A 19959-nucleotide genomic window follows, 5' to 3' on the forward strand; every position below is an offset into this window, starting at 1 on the left:
TATAAGAAACGCAGAATTAGTACAAATCACATCATTCGTACCGCTTTATATGGAGACCAATAAGGACAAGATAAATTATAAATTATTTTTATTGAATTGAAGAGTTTATATAAAGAAATGATACCAAAATTAAATTAAAAAACTGTTTTCCTACAAAAACAAGAAAGACATTTGTAAAATTTAATCTTTCAACACTCATTCTCGCTGTCAGATAATATTAGTCGCCTAACTCGTCTTCTTTTAATAGGCAAAATGTCTTGATCACTTGGCTCATCTTCACATTGGTTTTCGATTGTAGCTTTTTTTTCTAACTCCACTAAAACCTCTCTATAGGGAGCTAAGCAATTTCTTAACTCTCTTTTAAACTTTGCGCTACGCACCGTTGAATGATCAGTTTCAATGAAATGGAGTTCTAATTCTTTAGCCAAATTTGGCCCTTTTTTCACATCTTGTAATTCGACATTTGGCACCCATTCGTTTTTCTTATTTTCGTTTACCAATGGATTTGAGGTGGGTGCATCAATTAAATCCTTCAGTTCATCCTCATCTAAAGTTTCTTCCCCGAGTACGAGTTCTGTTACATCCTGATGGTTTGTTGTAAATTCTTCATCGCCTAAACGAGAAGCAATGTTTACTATTTCTGTAACTGGGAGTGACATTGTAGAATCATCTTGTATTGCTTGAACCATTTCAGGTAAAAGGGGTTTCCAACACGCATTAAGCATTGATGGTTTAATTTCCGCGCAAGCCGATGATACGGTTCTAATACAATCTGAAATAGAAAATTCCCTCCAAACTTGAGTAAGGGTTTTATTTTCACTACTTTCTAATCTGTCGAAAATGGTTTGGAAAACTAGGCGTGTGTAATCCATTTTTAAAGTTTGAATGACTCCTTGGTCCAAAGGTTGTATTAATGACGTGCAGTTAGGAGGAAGGAAGACAATTTTTACATTTGGATGATCCAGTTGTATGTTGTGGCAACCAGCGTTATCAAGAACCAATAAAACTTTGAAATACAAATTTTTTTTCCATCGTATGGGTTTCCACTGCCGGGATAAAACAATTATAAAACCAATCCTTAAATAAATCTTGGGTCATCCAAGATTTCTTATTAGATCACCAGAATACAGGCAATTCGGTCTTATTAATGTTTTTCATAACACGGGGAGTTGAAGAACGATTTATTATCATAGGTTATATCATCAGGCTCCCTGATAGATTGCTGCACATATGAAGGGTGATACGTTCTTTTGAAGGTTTAAACCCCTGAGCACGCCTTTGATTTTTCAAAATGAAGGTTCTAGATGGTAGTTTTTTCCAATATAATGCCGTCTCATCGGCGTTAAAAATCTGATGAGGTGAATAGCCTCCTTCATTGATAATTCCAGCTAATTCCAGCTTATAATTCTCGGCAGCCTCAACATCTGCTGAGGCCTGTTCTCCTTGAAACTTAATATTGTGTAATGAGTATCTTTTTTTTAGTTTTTCAAACCACCCTTTACTCGCGACAAACGAATGATTTTCTAGCTCTGCAGAAGAATGCCCAATATTCCTTAAATGTTCAAAGATTTTAAGTGCTTTCTGCTTGATAAGATTTCCACTGATAGGAATCTTTTTGGCTATACAGTCTTCCAACCAGATCATTAACGCCCGTTCCATTTTAACCAGATTAGAATTTCGTGTGTGAGTAACACGTTTAGCACCTAACTGACAGCCATCTGCCACAGTTTACCTTATATTGTCTGCATTTTTCTTTAGGGTTCGAATTATAGATTCATTCAACTTGGTTGATTTTGCAACCGACCATAGTTTTTCCCCGCCTTCTAAACGATTTAGAATTTCGATTTTATCTTCAAGAGATATAAACTTTCTTTTTAACCCTTTCCTTGTTTCTTTCGTGTTTGACATGATGCAAATCTAGGGTTAATAATTACTTTATTTTTATTATATCAGAACAAATGAAGAATATTACTTACAGTATTGTGTAATGCTGTCCAATTATAAACCACAAATTAAACAGCAAAAAGCTGAACGAACGGACAGTGCAGAAAAATTTTTAGAAAGACTTGGTCACCAACAAAACGTGTGCACTGTGAAAGAGCTCTGAAAAGACTAAAACCGATGTCGCTATGAGATAAGCCGGAGATAATCTTCATGTAAACATATCTAGTTACTATGTCGCGATCCCACTGCCTGGACCTACATGAAACTGGCGCCATCTGTTCCCTTATAATTCAAATAGGCCCTAACGAACTAAACAGCTTAGACTAAACATAACAGCTAACTTAGGTTAAACTAAACAGCTTAGGCTACGCGGAAGGAACTTATGGGATGCTGTTGACGGAAACCGCGTTCTGAGAGTACCGCGCTATAGGAGGGTTGACTGTATATATATATATATATATATATATATATATATATATATATATATATATATATATATATATATATATATATATATATATATATATATATATATATATATATATATATATATATATATATATATATATGTATGTATGTATGTATAGGGGTGTGTGTATCTTTTTTATGTTATCTTTTTTCCAAGGAAATTCAAACGATCAAAATATAATAAAAATTGCTTGAAAATAACCTAGTGGCCAACTTTTTTTTTCGATATTAAGATGAGAGTGGGTTTTCCAATACAGTAAAACAAAAGGAAGTTAAAGATGAACAAAAAAACACCTGCCATTTACTTAACAATAAAAATTTCGCTTTTAATTGTTCAGACTAATTTTTGTCGTTCAAAACAAGTTGAAAGAATAATAGGCTAAAAATGTCATTTAAAAAATCTATAGTTTTAGGAGCAAAACTAATTTCAGATTCAATAGAGTTACGACCGATAAGTTTTTGTATAAATGCAGATAAAATTTGTTCCCCAAGTTACTTATGTTAAGATTTTTTTTCATCAGTAAATTTATTTTTATTTGTTTTTATCTGGCTCCACGGTATTATCCATAAATTGTTTTTTTTTTTCCAAAATTATCCTAATTATAATTTTCCTTCGAATTACGTTAACTCCATTTATGTAAATAAGTTAATTCTTCCAATTCCAGCCATGTTATTTCCAATTATGCAATTATATTATTTCTTCCAATTCCAATTAAGGTAATTCCAATTTCTTGTATCACTTAGTAAATTAAATGGTGGCTGATCAACATTACGTTTTATGTTTTACTCTTATAAGGATTTAGAAAAATTTACTTATGGTAAGATTTTTTTTCATCAGTAAATTTATTTTTATTTGTTTTTATCTAGCCCTACGGTGTTATACATAAATTGTTTTTTTTTCAAAATTATGTTAATTACAATTTTTCTTCCAATTACGTTAATTTCATTTATGTAAATAAGTTAATTCTTCCAATTCCGATCATGTTAATTCCAATTATGTAATTATATTATTTCTCCCAATTCAAATTGAGGTAATTCCGATTTCTCGTATCACTGACTAAGTAAAACGGGGGCTGATCCACATTACGTTTTATGTTTTACTCTTATAAGGATTTAAAAAAATATACTTATGGTAAGAATTTTTTTCTTCAGTAAATTTATTTTATTTGTTTTTATCTAGCCCTACTGTATTATAAATAAATTGTTTTTTTTTCCTAAATTATGTTAATTATAATTTTTCTTTCTAACGTTTTAATTCCATTTATGTAAATAAGTTAATTCCTCAAATTCCGATTATGCTAGTTCCAATTATGTAATTATATTATTTCTTCCAATTCCAATTAAGATAATTCCAATTTCTCGTATCATTTACTAAATAAAACGGTGGCTGATCAACATTGCGTTTTACGTTTTACTCTTATAAGGATTAAACAAAAAATTCGTGATGTTAATTTGTTTTTAAACGACCGCATAATTTAGTCTAAACTTACCAAAATAAAATTTTAAAAACTGAGAAAAACATACTTAAATTGCAGTATTTAATAAGTATACAATATTGCTTAATGCGTCAAAAACTGTATCATTACTATGCTCCTGAAATTTAAAACAAACAAAAGAAGTGTAACCGTTAAAAATATTCATAACCGGTGATCGTCAAGTAATCCGAGCTTCCACAATACCAGTACCACTTTCCAAAGAAACTAATCCTTAGTAATCGATCACTAATAACTAAATAATGGGTTTTGTGCCTTCTACTGTGAAATCGATGAAAACTTGCTCATCATCGATAAGCTCTTAACGGAACTTTGCCTCACTTCTCACGATAATGATACGCTCTTAAGAGCTGAATTCCTATCGATCTGATCATCTTTAACAAGATTTCACTGGGAGAAAAGAATTTCTGTACTGCATGATTACTTAATGCATTTCTTTTAGTTCACCTAAGTTTCTTTAATCCAGTTATAGTATGTGTTATACGAATTACTGTATTATATCATAGCGATATCGATTTGTATTATCTACCTTCTTGATAGCGATGATTTCCCCATTTCTTTAAGCCCAGAAATAAGAATTCGCGAAGGAAATATTTTCTTTGGAACATGAGAGTTTTTCTTTTTGAAAGTGATCAAAGGTTTATATAAAGCGCAAACGATTAGAGAGTAAGTCAAACGATTTAAACAAAATAACAATATTTAAAATTAGGAAACACTGCCAAAAGATATTTTTTTAAGAAACATGCCTTGTGCCAATACGAATAATAAAATATATGACATACATGAAATACATAATTGAAAAAATTAAAATAATTTGACAAAGCATGCTAGTAATATCATCCATAACAATTCTAATGACTTGAGATTTAAACTAAATTAATAGTCACTGTGTAGAATTAGAAAAAGAAAAACAGTCTCAAAAGACATTTGGTAAAAAAAAAAAAACACTTTGTGTACTAGTGCAATAAAGTATAGCTTTTATGAAATATGTCTTTCAAAGAAATTAAAATAAATTTGACGAAGCAATGCTACTAATATTATCCATAGCAATTCTAACTCCTAGCGAATTAAACTAAATTAATAGTTACCACTATGTATAATTGGAAAAGTGTGTCAACAAACATTAAAAAAAACACACTATGTACCAGTACCAATAATAAAGCATAACTTTCATGAAATATGCCTTTTAAAAAAATTAAAATAAATTTGACGAAGCATGCTACCTATATCATCCGAAGCAATACGAGACTAGGTTTGCCAACCAATTACTTACTGGCTGTGAGTATGCATTTGTCGTAGTAGTTTTTTTATAATCTAATTATATTGATTTCATTTTTGTAAAAAATATATAATAAATAGATGTTTTATAGACCGATATCAATTTCGCCTTGTCAGTCGCTGATCTATAGGGTTATGATGAAACAGCTACTTCAGTAGATATTTTAAAGAGAGTTTCCAGAATAACTTACATAATGTTGCCAAAAATTTAGGATAATTTAGATAAATAAAAAATTGGTTCAAAGTTACTTGCACATCCTCTCTATAAATAGGCACGCATTGTTGCGCTTAATACCGTTGCTAATATAGCCTTGGTGATTGTGGATTACTTTATGACTTTTAATTCTTATGACGTGCCTCATCGCCTTGTACAGTCTTAAGTTGTGATTCTCCAGCACTCAGAAAAAGCTCACCAGTCCCTTCTAAAATTAGATCGTTTTAGACGTTTTCTAAATGATTTTCTCTTAAAAAATCATCAGTTTTCATAAGTTTTTGTTTTATCTCTCTTAAATAAAAGATTATGACCTCCATTGTGTTTATTTTTTACTCCATAATTGACTGTTTTAAGTCTTAATTTTGTAACGAAGAAAGCTCCCATGTTCGTTCTGAAATTCGACCGTCTTACATGTTATCCAAATGGTTCGCTCAGAATCCTCAGTTTTCATAATCTTTTATTTTATTTCTTTTAAATAAAAAATTGTGACCTTCAATATTTCTTTTTTTATGCCGTAATTTACGAGACTTTTAAAAATATTTAATTAGTGCAGTGAGTGATAAAAGCGACGCATAAATTTCAACTTTTATAATTTAAAGAGTATTATTTCCAAATTTTCATACTTTCAAATTATTAAAAATAGGAAAAAATACCAATTTGAAAATTTGACTTAGGTGCCCCCTTTAAAGTTAAATCCTGAATTTCTATAAACTTAATTTCACTATGTTTCTTATAATTTTCCTCTGCCACAATGAAATATCCAGATATGTTAAATAAAGCTTTTGAAAATGCAGCAGCATTTCTTAACCTTCGCCAAACCAATCAATGGTAAAAGGGTTTTTCCATATTACACCTTACCGAATTTATTGTTTCTATTCCGGCGAAATTAACTTATATCACGGTTGGACAAACACAGTTATGATATTTCGTTTCATCAGTCTCGCTGTATCTTTCTTTTTTTAATATCTTTTTGATAATAAACGTGGGTGTGATTAATTCAAGTAGCTTTCGTCACATTACTTGCGCAACAATGAGTTAAGTAAATTAGTTACAGAGAAAAATGTGTTTTAACTTTGCAAAAATTATAACTTAAAAGGAGAGTGCTAACTAATTAGGAATTTTTGAAAGTTAGATGTAAAGTAATCTAATAAATAAGTCAAAATTCCTGAATGGGGAAAATAATGTTTGTAACTCGTTTCACGAATATTTATTTAACAAATTATATTTCTGCTGTCTCACTAATTAAAAATAAATTTCAAAAAGTATACAATATTTTTTCAATTTTATTAAGATCATTATTTTTCTATAAAGACTGAATTATAACTCGATAAAACCATCCATGCATAAATACTCAACAAATATCTATAAACTTATTAAATTAGTATGAGTTCTAAAACAACATACAATAAATGTAAATACTACATGTTTTTTTATAAATCCTCAACAAATATTGATAAAATTATAAAATTACTATTAGTTCATAAAAATATATAATATTTTTTCACTTTAATAAATCACAAATATATACTAAAAAAAATCTATAAAATTACATTTCTCGTTGCTGCTGCCCCAATTTCTATCTAGTTGGTCTTGCCCTCTGCTCGCTGCACTCGCCAACCCCCGAAACTACTTACGCAGTTCGAGCTCACATCGCTTGCTCATTCGATAATTTTTTTGTGTTTTAGTCTATCCTTATGCATGCTGGTTCTCTTTTTAAAATGAATTCCCAGAACTGTGCTACATATACGCTCTGTGTAACTTTTGTTTATAAATATTTTATCCAACTTAAATAAACTACGATAGGATTGATAGAGATTTTAAAGTTTCAAGTAAATTACATTTGAAACAACACCTCTGAGGGTGATTTTCAAAGTTAGCTTAATAGTAAAAGAAGCAACAGTTTGAGCATCTTCTTGAATCAAAACTTTGGTTTAAAACTATACATTCTATCTTGCGGAAGTGAATTGTCGGACTAAACAATACAAAAAAATTCAATTTTTTTTTCACCTAGGAGGAAATTATCAAATTCTGTGAGCACTGTTTCAATTTCTGGGCTCAAGCCAACACGTTGAAGCAACTTTTCGTCAGTTATAAAAATTAGGTAACAAATGTTTTCTTACAAACTGTGGCTTTTCTGTAGATTAACATTTGTACTATTTTCAAAACCAGTATAAAGACTTCTGGCACAAGTGCTAGCAACTTAACGCAATGGTTATAAAAATAGTCAGTATTCACTGTATTGGGTATCATTATACAGTGAATTCGCGATAACTCGAATTTGATAGGACTGACGAAAAACTTCGACATATCGGAAGTTCGACTTACCGTTAGTTTCGGTTTTGGACTTTCAAAATTTTGTCGGATTATTTAATTAATGCTTATTAATTACAAATCTTCTAAATGCTTACAATATTTAAGATCATTTTTCTGACAAGCCATTTACGATAATACTGTTTGAAGCACTTCATGATACCCTGGTCCATCGGCTACAACTTTGCTGTAGTGTTTGGCGGGAGAAACTGCAAGTTTACTGCTTTCAAATTCGGTAGATCACTATGCGCTGCGCATTTTTCCATAAAGAGTATCACTTTTCTTTTTTTAGCGAAGAATTTCCGATCCAACTTTCTTACATAGTCTTCAAATGAAACTGGTGTCACCCAAAACTTTTTGTTAGACTTGTAATCCAAAGGATACGTTTTTACATTCTTGAAACATCGGGGATTTCGGTATTTTCCGATAGCAAGTTAGGGCAATTTCTCTGTCCCAGGCGCATTTCCTCCAACTAGGACAGTCTAACGTTTTTTGCTCATTTTACCCCCTGAGCAGTTTTCATCCTTAAACATCATCGTCTTATTTGGAAGACATTTAAAAAATAAACCCATTTCATCAATATTGAAAACATCATTTTCACTGTATCCTTGAAGTAAATTTGGTAACGTTTTATTTCACCACTGTTCACATACTTCAAGAGGGACAGCTTTAGCTTCTCCGTGAAGAGTGCGAAAGACATTGTGTGTGTTGCAAAGGAAGGGGCAAGATATCAGCTCCAAGGTTTTTTTTCTTGCTTTAAAAGATCCAAAAAAAATCGAGTTAAAAGGAGTAAAATTTGAGTAATCGAGAATAATTAGCATGAAATTGAAGATAAAAGGGTCGGGACCTCATAAAAAAATCGAGTTATAGTAATATTCGAGTTATAGCGAATTGACTGTATATATATATATATATATATATATATATATATATATATATATATATATATATATATATATATATATATATATATATATATATGTTATAGCTGTTAATATTTTTATTTTAAAAGCAACCATGTTTTGGGGCAATAAATTCTAGGACAGTGTTGCTTGATTATCCCTGACAGTCTATAAAGATAGTCAGAGTTTCGACTCAAATTTAGAGTTTTGGAAATTTCGACTACCATACGAGATTAAATGCTCCCAGAGTATGAACTTATGACTCCCTCGTTTAAACTTCAAGACCTTTGATAATTTCTATGATTTTGGGTGCTGGTGTGTCCTATTTCACATTTTGAGTGTTTAAAAAAAGGTGGCAGTTTTAAATATCTTCTAAGCACTAGATATTTCCTCTCCCATGGTTTGTGCTGTCTTTTGTCATTAATTTTATTCTTTTTCATTACTTGCTGACTTTATATTTGAGAAAAAAAATAATTCAATCAATATTGATATTTTAAACCAAAACATATTGCTCTTCGCAATTTGAAGAGCATATAGGTAAATTTAAGGAAAGAAATCACTGAAAAACCATAAAATACTACTAGGGAATCGGATCTACTACCCCGATTCTCCAGAGCGTTCATCGAAAAGACAATATCTAGTTTAGCTCTCGATTATTGCATGTAATGTTTTTTGCATTATATTTTAATATATTTATGTAATATAGTTAGCTCTTTAGCACCTATGATGAAGGTGGATTTGAGGTAACAATTGTAGTAATAATTGCATTAAAAAGATGTACACAAGTATAGCACTAGATTTAGATTTCTCAGAATGGATGGAAGTTGGGATAGCAAAAAAGATTTTATATCTGAACTCTGAAGTTGGAGATCTCAGAGAATTTGATCAAAATATGCGTCGTATATATAGGAATATAATTTTTAAAAAAAATTCGATTCCGAAATTCGGAGGTGTATTGAGTTTTTTCAAATTTCTTAAAACGGGGAGATGGGGAATTGGATTTTCGCTGCAATCCTGAATAAATCTTAAATTCTCATCATTTTTATACATAAATTATAACTTGAGCTCCAATGGCTTACCATTCTTGTAAAATTAAAAACAAGTAAATAAATCGGATAAATAAAGCTTAAGAAATTTACAAAATTTTCGAATCGAACTCTCTACCTTCATGCGAAAAGAATTTTCGCGAAAAGAATACCCCTTGCGAATACCTTTTGCGAAAAAAATACCCCTTGTCTTAAGTGGCTCCAACGTTTTCCCTTTCTCTCGTCATGATTTTTTCTGAAATTCCTGCTATTCTACTTTAAATTTCATGTTAATTTTTAAAATTTTATTTCTTTTTGTAAGTCCCCTCTGCAGAGGATCAAAATTGTGATGGTATGTCTTCGGATCATCCTCAGGGATGTTTCCCAGATCGTCGCCAATAGCCCATTGTGCAGCTCTAGTGCGACGTAAATGAACAAATTAATCAATCAACAAATCAATCTTTTTGTTTTGAACATAGAAATCTCAAATGTTGTATATATTTCTAGTTCTGAAAGTAAGTGGTTTTAAACCTACTAAATTGTAATTATCAAGGACTCTAATGTTGTTGTTGTTGTTAATTTACGTCGCACTAGAGCAGCACAATGGGCTATTAGCGACGGTCTGGGAAACATCCCGGAGGATGATCCGAATACATGCCATCACAATTTTGATCCTCTGCGGAGGGGATGGCACCCCCGCTTCGGTAGCCCGACGACCTGCACGCGAAGTCGAGCACTTTACGGTAGCACAGTTTAACGAGGACCAATACCGCACAGCCGCGGTCCATACGCAGACTGATCTAAGTGGTCACCCACCCGCACACTGACCGTAGCCAGTGATGCTTGACTTCGGTGATCTGCTGGGAACCGTGTCTTAACGATCAGTCCACTTGCGAGACATCAAGAACTCTAAACACATGGTCTTAGGACTATCGGCAAACGCATCATATTGCTACTTTTACCACTACTCTACTGAAGTGCATCGCTCAGGACGTCAGAAATCAGGTGCCTGAGCGATATTCTAGCAAAATTTTTCACTCAATAAATTAATGACTCCAACTTCAGTTAAGAAACGTCATCTTTGGAATGCCTTCTTTGGTATAAAAGTCGTGGGTAAAACGTTTGTCAAATTACAGTAAGTTTTTATTTATTTTTAAACATAGTGGAAGCTTTCAATTTGGAAGAATGGCTAGGTAAATTTTCTCATGCCATGATTGTTTTAAATTTTAATACTAATTTATTATCTACTTGTGTTTTTGATATTGCTGTATATGTTAAGTTTGAAACGGATTCGTCTGGAAAAGAGTGTTTAATGCGTTGTTTGTAAAGGAATGCTGCGAATTTAATTCATCATTCTGGGAAGTATTTACGGTGCTTAACTTCTTTAAACTTGAAACTGTTTTTGAAAGAAGGAGTATTAGTTCAATTATTAGTAATGCATTGTTTATACCGTGAACTATTTTTATTGATGCATATCTTTTATGAAAAGCAATAATTAACCTAGTTCTCTGAGCAATCTTCAAGATCAGTAGTTATTTAAATTTGAAATTTAATAGAATTCTAAAAAAATAATCGTAAAAAAATACTAAACTTTGTCTCAAACTAAAGAATTATCTTTCCGCCACATATATTTGTCAAATTTTAATTTTAGTTCCGTGGAACTATGCAATGATTTATGAATATAAATCTTAAATTCTACTTTTAAAAGTAAAACTTGCTAAAATCTAATTGCCTTAAGCTGTTAAATTTATAAGCTTTAATATGCACTTAACTTTTCTGTAAATTAAATATTGCTATTAGTTTTATTAACCAAATACCTTATTAAACTTGCAGTAGAAAACATATTCTTGTAAAATGTCACTTAAATGCAGTTTTTCTTGTCACTATCTTGACTTTTCATTAATAATCCATAGTAATCCTTTTACTTTTTCATAAACACAGAAGCGTAAGTTTTCATCACATAGAAACGACATTTGTTAATCCAGCTGGAGGAATAAAAGACAATAAAAATCCAGTAATTTTTCTGCATGCTATGCTGTGCTCTAAGGAAATTTGGACAAACATACCTCAAGCGGTAGCTGATTACACCGGAAGAAGGGTGAGTAAGAGTTTTTAGAATTGTCAGTTTATTTACATAAAATTCAGTTTTACCTGTAGTAAATTTCATACTAGAGTTTAAATAGCTAATACATTTTTGAATCGTCTGGGTCTTAAGTTTTGGTTCCAGATGATTAAAATGGAAACTACTCTTGAAAGATTTGTTTTTCACTCAAACTAATATTTAATAAAATTCACCTTTTTACTATTAGTTTTTATTGTAATTTCAATATTGGTACAAAAATATTTACTTTCTTGCCTGTTTTGCAAAGAATTAAAACTTGCTAAAGCAATTTACTTTCAAATTTATGGCATTTGATAAATTAATCGCAACTATCAAAGTTGTGTATCTTTTGAAAAGCATATCTAAACTATTAAATAAACGAAATCACTTTTATTCTTTAAAAACACTTGCATCTCTTTAAAATTTAATATATACATATTGTGTCTGTACTATCTTACTAAATTTTTTACAAACAAAAAAATCTAACTACTAGACTGAAATTAACCCAAAAATTGGATATTACAATGCTAGAAAGCAGTTTATTTGGTTAGCCTCCAAAATTATACCGGATTGTTTAGTTTCAATGTAAAAAATGTGAGTGCTTTCAACTTTAATGTTCCATACGCTTGGTTTTAGTATTTAAGATCTTCTACAATTTTAACTAAATTTTAATGAAGTGTTTTAAATTCTATGTATTATAGGGTAATTGTATCGTATCTTGCTAAATCAAAACTCCGGTGTATATATAGGATAAGACTTTCGATTAAGTAGTCCTACCAACAGTCCTTGTAATAAATTTATATTTTAAATTCTAATCTCTTATCTGTTTTGCAATCCATAGGACAGTCTGTTTCAAAATGATTTTCCTAGGGTGAATCTTTATTTGCAATCTCAAAATGGTAAAATATATACTTTAAAAAGTTATTCAAATATTTAGAGTTATCATTGAGGAAAACTCTATGCACCCGTCTAATATTTTTCAAATCTAAAATATAGTAATGCATTGTAGTATATAACATTGTAGCATATATCCATTGTAGTTCATACCACTAACAGAATTTGAAACGAGACACATCAACCTAATGTTTTGAAGAAATTCTAGTAAGTTTGGGGACAAGGTAGGGTTAAATGTTACTCTTGTTTTTTCGCAATTTTTTAAGGATTTTTGAGAGAAATTGCATTTTTACTGAACATTCCTAAGTTAACTCTAGGATGGGTTAAATTTTTAAACATTACCTCATTTAAACAGGTTTTTGTACGTTACTGTCATCGGTACGCTCATAGACACTATTACGTTTCTAAAGGTTTCTAGAAATTAAACATACGTTATGCATGCAGAGCACTTTCTAACTATGATATATATCAAAATTTCAGATTGCAAAAAAATATGTATTTATAGCTTTAGAAAAGCTTAAAGACAAGGCTTTTGGTTTAGGTATTTTCAGAATGTTTGTTCAAGAAGACTTATTGGCAAAACTCGTGAAATTCATTCGATTCGCTTAGATAACACTTAAAATTGCTACGAGGTTTAAAGCGATCTTTCTGACGTTTTGTGGCACGTGATTTACAGCTAATCAGCATTACAAAGTTGTGAAGTAATATTTATTCAAACAATATATTACTTATTTTGTCCCGCTGAACTTGAGCGCGTATTGTTTTATTTTTCAGGTTTATACTTACGATGCCAGAAACCATGGTGCCAGTTCTCACACAGATGAGTCAAATTTCAAATTCAACGTTGATGATCTTTTCTGGGTTATGGATAAAATTAAAAAAGACTTTAAAACAAGCGAGAAAGAAATCCCAGAACAATTTGTTCTAGTGGGCCATGATATGGGCGGAATGACTGCCATTAGTGCTGCTTTGAAGGAGGTAAACATTAATTTTTATTCATAGTTAAATTTTTTGAATGTTTCCATGCAAGAGCAAAAACAAGCATCTGATTATGTGACATCGTTTAGAATTATGCTTCATTGTGAGAAAATGTAGGATTATAAGAGAAATTACCTTTTTAGATGAAATTTTTCTGTATTAAATAAAATAAATTTCCATTTATTCTTTTTGAAGTTTTATTTAGATTTTATATGTTCGGACAGTTCTTTTTAAATTTAACAGATACTCTTTACCTGAGAATTCTCTGGGTCTCTTATTTTCTTGATTTTTATTTTAATATGCTTTAACTGAATTTTAAAAGTGCAAGAATTAGTGAGATAAATTTTTGCGCGAAATTAATCTTTGTTATCTATATATAATGCAAACTTAAAATGATTTGGATAAACATTGACTATTTACAAAACTATTACACGGTAGTTCAAAAATACTTTTTCTCAACTGAAGTGTTTCGTTATTTCATATTGATGAAACTCAAACTGATAAGTGACAACATTCACCGATTAAAATTCAAAGGATTTTGAATCGAATATGAATAGAAATCTCTAGTGCAGGATTTTATCTGCTAGTCTCACAAAAGTGGATATTCAATAATCGTTCAAAGCAGTTTAATAAGTTACTGCCTTGTAGCAGTACTTTTTATGGTTCTTATTTTAGCTGAGGGGTGAGTTTAGTCATTGAGAAGGAGCTGAAGTTTATTTCAAAAGTTAAATCCAGCAGCAGTAATATACAGATTCTAAAAAGTCAATCAGAGCTATACATTTCTATAGATCTTCTGCGGTTCTTACTAAACTTTGAGTGTGCTAAAGTTGTGGCTTTAGCTTTAGTCTACTATTTATTTCATGTAAATTGAGTCCTTGCAACTTTTATAAAGAATCTTACTGTGTTGTGAAATTCTGAATGTGATGTTCCTTCATTTAAAATGCACATATCTTAGGGGATTAAAAATAATTTTATAGTATATTTCAACTGAGATTTTTTATTTAAACGAATAAGTAAAACTTGAAATTAAAGCTACTTTTTGCTTCTCATTTGCAATCGTTATAAAATATTTTAATTGAGTAATTATAAGCTTAGTATTAAAATAAAAAAAATGAACGCTCTACTGACCTAAAATTAGTTTTCAGAAGAATTTTGTCTTCCAATTAAACCCAAATAAGAAGTTACGGTTCATGTTTTCTGTTGCAACTACTGGTCTAATGTTGCGCGTTTCTAGTAATCTTCAGTTCAATTCCTGTGATTAAATTTTAAGTTTCTGGCATGAGTTCGACAAATCTGTATCATTATATACTCTTTGATGTACTCTTTGTATCATTATATAAACTCTCTGGAAACTATTCAATAATAGTTGCTTAAAGATTTATCTTTCAGAAAGGATTTAAATGCACTTTTTTTTAACCAGAAGTTTAAAGTGCATTTGTTTTACAATACTTTGAACTGTTACTAAAACTGCTTTTTCCTCTTTAGCCCAATAGCTTCGAAAAGGTGATCATTGTAGAAATGTATGCCAAAAGAGTGCCAGATTATCTCATTGACCGTGTTAAAGACTTCGTAACAGAATGGACTAAATGCGTTCGAGAACTTCCCAAAGAAACTCCAGAAGAGGATGTGACTAGAATAAGTGTCGAGAATCTCTACAAAAATCTGCAGTTTGTAAGTTCTATTTACTTTACGTGTCAATTTACTCTAAATATCACTATCAGATTGTATTTTAATAATTCACCTTATTCAAGAATTAAATGTTCCGATAATTTCCAAAAGAAATACGAGCAGAAATAAATTACTACTAATCTCTTCTTGGCACGAATACTTGGCTGAGGTAAATTCGCCTAAAAAACATTAGATCAAACTAATGCCATCTCTTAAATAGAGAAATGTTTGCTATATTTAAAGTTGTATGCTGGCATTACTTCCCATGTTGCAGATTAGTTTAACTTTAAACTAGTAGTTTTAGAATGAGACTGAGGTGATAAATATTAGTGAACGCTTTGAATTGCTATTAATTTAGTAATTTAACACCTTGAGGAAATTTGTCGTAATCCGAAGTTAACGAGTAATTATCTATAGTACATCAAACCTTTAAAAAATATGTATCATTGGACTTCTAACACCTTAGTTCCGTCCAGTTTCCTAAATCAGTTTAAGTATTTTATGTTTCCGTCTTTCTTAATGTCACTCGCCTGCTGTTAATCTTTCAAACATATTTTTGGACGCCTTACTGTCATCTTTATATTAAAAACATAAGTTTAAATAGATTTTTTCCCACAATGCGGATTTCTGTAACAAATCCTAAATTAAAAGCTCTTTACAAGATGCGAGGGAATTTTTTAACATAATATACACTCTTTCAAATTCTGTATGCAATATTATGTGAGAACATCTGTCCTTGCTCCGATTACATAGAAGAGCCTGTGATGTTAGATAAGTGCGTGTTCCTCGAGCTATGATGCTTTAACTTTTTGATAATTTAATTTAAAACTATTTCTTAGTCTCAAATGCAAACCCGAAATTTGGTTTAGTAAAATTTGTTTTCGGCTATTACAAACTGTACAATTAAGTCTCCGGCCTATAATTGTTTTTAAGGTTCTAGTATCAATTATATACATGAAATTTATAATCTCATGGTTAAGATACGAACTATACTTAGTTTAAAACTAAACACGTTGAGTTTACCTCATTGCCTTAGCATTTTGTTTACCCATAGTTGTAGCGAACATTCAACTTTTAGGATAAAGCTCTAAGTCTTTAGTCTTCCTTTATTGAAAATTTACCTACGAGGTTATAAGTTTTTATTTCTTAAGGAAAAATACTTTCTATATACCTTCGGTGAAGTCTCAACCAGTGTAAATATAAATGTTTTTAAACGCACTAGTACATGGAGTGTCAAATTTTGGATTTTTGAAGAATAGTCCTCGTAACACTACTGTTGAAATAATTATGCTGTTTTTACCGGCGTAATTTTTTTTTGTAAACTCCTTGTAAGAATAAAATTATGGCCTGGTCGGTAGGGCGCTGGACCCATGTCCGAGAGTTCGTGGGTTCGAACCTCGCCAGCAGAGGACTCCCACGTGGAGTAAATGGTGACTGGTGCACGTTAAATCTGTCGAGTCGCAAAGTCCTCTATGTTCCCATAACAAATCAATACCTTTGAGGGTGCTGGATAGGAGATTGATCGTTCTCTGATTCAGGTCAAAATTACGATCTGTGGATGTATGAATGGGTCCGCCCTATAAACGGGTGTGACGTATGAGTGTGGTAGAAGTCTAATTCTTGGCCATAGATGGCGCCACTGGAAAAACAAGAACAATCGCACCCCTCTGCCTTAACAGGCATGCGTCAACAACAATAAAATTATAAAGTAGAATATTACTCGCGGAGAATTTTAAGGAGATTCCTTTACGATCGGATATGAATAATTTTTAAACAAATTAGAGATCTCTTATTGTTTGAATTCCCAAATTTTCTGCTTTGTGACCATTTTTTAGGTTTACTTTAGATCATGACCTGCAAGGATTAAATATACTGCATTGGCTTCAAAAGTAGAAGCAATGTTTCAAGCGCAAATTTTTGTTCCTCATTCACGTCTGGTAACTCTTGAATGGGCTCTTATTTATGGGCGATTGGAACTTGTCAACTTGTTTTAAAATTTCATATCCATTTTCACCAAATAAACGTTTTAATCAGATACTATTATATAATTTAGCTCCCTTTTTCCGGTAGGAGGAACTTAATTGGCATAAAATTGTATACATTATTTCTGCTTTTTCTATGAAGTACTTAACTGCATTCATGTATCACGGAATACCGTTTCATTTACAGCAAGAAAATAACGAAAAGGAGTCCTACAAGCAAGGAAAATTTAGTTATAAGAAGACAGAAAATGGATGGGAGCCACAATACAACACTCCAGCTCTAGTTAAGGCTCTCGACGAACTTAAGAAGGAGCCCGAAGATTACATTGGAACATACAATGGACTTGCTTCTTTCCTCTATGGCACTGCATCTCATTATAGAATGTTAGTCTTCATTTTAATAATTATAAAATGCTAGTCACATTCTGTTTTAAAACTTAAATAGATTTAGTTTCGCAAGCGAATTTTTTATATCGAATTCGTGAATCTCTCACTCAAAGTTTTTAATACCCATGATATAGAAAACTTAATTGACTATTTAATGTTTTAAATCTTTACTCTTTAAAATTTTATATATAACGTTCTTTAAATTGCTAACTTAAAAGAATAACTTTAACTAGTGTTTTGTGATATTGCGAACTAAAAAATCAATGATAAATGAAGTATACAATCCAAAGTATAAGAGTATATCCCAAAGTATGTATTTTTAAAATTCCGACATTGTAATTTCTCACAATATTTCAAGATATGTTTTTGCACTTCGATTTAAACTAGCAAAACATTTGTACTTTGAAATTATAAAAATGATGTGGCATATTTTAGTTTTTTCGTTTCTGTTATAAGATATCGAAATTTTGTAAATAATAAAATTCCATCAATATTTTACGAGTGTTTAACAAATTTTTGAAATTGTTAGGAGTTTCATAGTAAAGTTAAGCCGGTATCTGGGAAATAACCCCCCACTTGCTTAGTCCAGTCAAATGAACAGTCCTAAGTTCGGACCCATTAATGTTTTATTTTTTACATATTTTGCCGTATCTCTGAGCAAATATTTTTCAATTAGCTTAAGTTAAATATATTAGTTACCCCAAAGGTAATTATGTGCAAAAAGGTTTAGTAAATATATTTTGTAATCAAAGATTTTTAATTGTAAGGTATTAATTTTTAAATTTTGAAACACGTTATTTTGAATGGTAAGTTACAAAACTTGAGCGGAATCTGAAGTTCTTGATAAAAAGAGTTTTGTAGATGCCTTACATTTGAAATCTTAAACTGCTCAAAATTTCCCTTTTTGAATTTCGCGATATAAAATTAAATATTTTTTAAAATGATGTAAAAATTATATACTTCACAATTCTTAGATTATTAATATATATTTAAACTTTTGCACTGAATTATCCTTGGACGAACTAATTTTATAACTAGGAAATTTTCAATTTTCTTTAAACAATAAAACATCAAGGGGTCTGAACTTTGAACTGCGCTCTTGACCAAACTATGGGGATCATATTTCCTAGATTTTGGCTATCCCATATGTGGGGCTAGGTCAAATCTTAGTCTAAAAAGGTCTTTATTCAGAGAAAGTACGTTCTTGTGTGGTTTCGGAATTTAAAATATAGTCTGCTGTAATTAACATGTTTGAGTCACCCCCCTCAAACCATTAGTCCTGTAACATGGAGGTCTGATAATTAGATCAAAAGTTAGCAAAGATTTTTTTTGTTTACTATTTGTTTAAACTGTTACAGCAATGAAATATAGTTTATTTTCAAACAGAAGGGAAATAGCGATCTCTGAGTTAGAAGCAGACTACTCGTGTCATTTTCTTGCACTTTTTTCAGGGCTTCAACTCTCTAAATGGTTAACAGAATTAAACTTAATATGTGATACTGTGTGGCAGCTTTGAATCCCTTACCATTAGGCTTTATTTACTTTTCTCTTAACTTTTTGTTCATCTTTAATTAGACTGGTACTTCTATTTTATGATCTTAGAAATGATAAAAAAAATAACGTTACTGATTTTGAAATTTTGTCCCTGTACTAATCTTTTTTTTTCTTCCAGAAATGCAGAGGAGAGATCTCTGAAGGAGCATTTTCCAAATGCAGAGCTACAACCGCTCGCTGAAGCTTCTCATTTCTCTGTTGCAGACAAGCCCACTCAACTGGCTGAGAAGATTAGCAAGAGCATCAATATGATTTGTATTTCTGAACGGATTATATGAAAGCTGTATATTCTATGTAAAGTATTTTTATACGAATTGTTTGTTTACTAAGCAAAGCTGTGAAGATTTGGATTATATTTTTCAAGTAAACTCGTGTAGTCTTAAATTTCGAACATTCCAGCACACTTTTATACTATGTAGTTTGAATTGAATATGTACATTAACTTAATAAACAGTATTTTGCATCTTCCTTCATACTTGGCTTTTTTCAATCTATTTTTTAAAACTGAACATGCATCTGAGTAAGTTCCTGTATTCTTTTTTGGTTACAGCTGTAGCTGTTTAAATCTGATATTCTGACTTCGTATCTCTTAATTTCCAAACTACTTTTTCACCCCTTTCTCTGAATTCATTAGCTTAAATGCAATGCCAGCCTTTAATCGATTTTCATACAATACCATAGAACTGTAGACTACTTTTTGAGCGAACTAATTTAAAATTTATTTTTATATTCCTAATTTTCTTTCGAACAACTTTAGTAAT

The 19959-nt window shown here is 30.9% G+C and overlaps 1 protein-coding gene across 2 annotated transcripts; it reads left to right on the plus strand.

Annotated features, from left to right (window-relative positions):
* Positions 1 to 10517: 10517 nt before the first annotated feature.
* Positions 10518 to 19666, plus strand: LOC107450788 (sn-1-specific diacylglycerol lipase ABHD11). 2 transcript variants are annotated; one of them, XM_087169009.1, is made up of 6 exons: positions 10518 to 10769; positions 11576 to 11732; positions 13404 to 13607; positions 15093 to 15278; positions 17445 to 17641; positions 19317 to 19666. In XM_087169009.1, the coding sequence occupies exons 1-6, from the start codon at positions 10684 to 10686 to the stop codon at positions 19474 to 19476; spliced, it is 990 nt and encodes a 329-aa protein (XP_087025135.1). In that variant the 5' UTR covers positions 10518 to 10683; the 3' UTR covers positions 19477 to 19666. The 2 variants fall into 2 exon arrangements, with proteins under 2 accessions (XP_087025135.1, XP_015922173.3); XM_016066687.4 differs by lacking the exon at positions 10518 to 10769 and adding an exon at positions 10779 to 10827.
* The last annotated feature ends 293 nt before the right edge of the window (positions 19667 to 19959 follow it).

This window comes from Parasteatoda tepidariorum, chromosome 8 (assembly GCF_982258835.1).
Source record: "Parasteatoda tepidariorum strain Cologne lab strain chromosome 8, Ptep-v5.0, whole genome shotgun sequence".
Taxonomy (NCBI): Eukaryota; Metazoa; Arthropoda; class Arachnida; order Araneae; family Theridiidae; genus Parasteatoda; species Parasteatoda tepidariorum.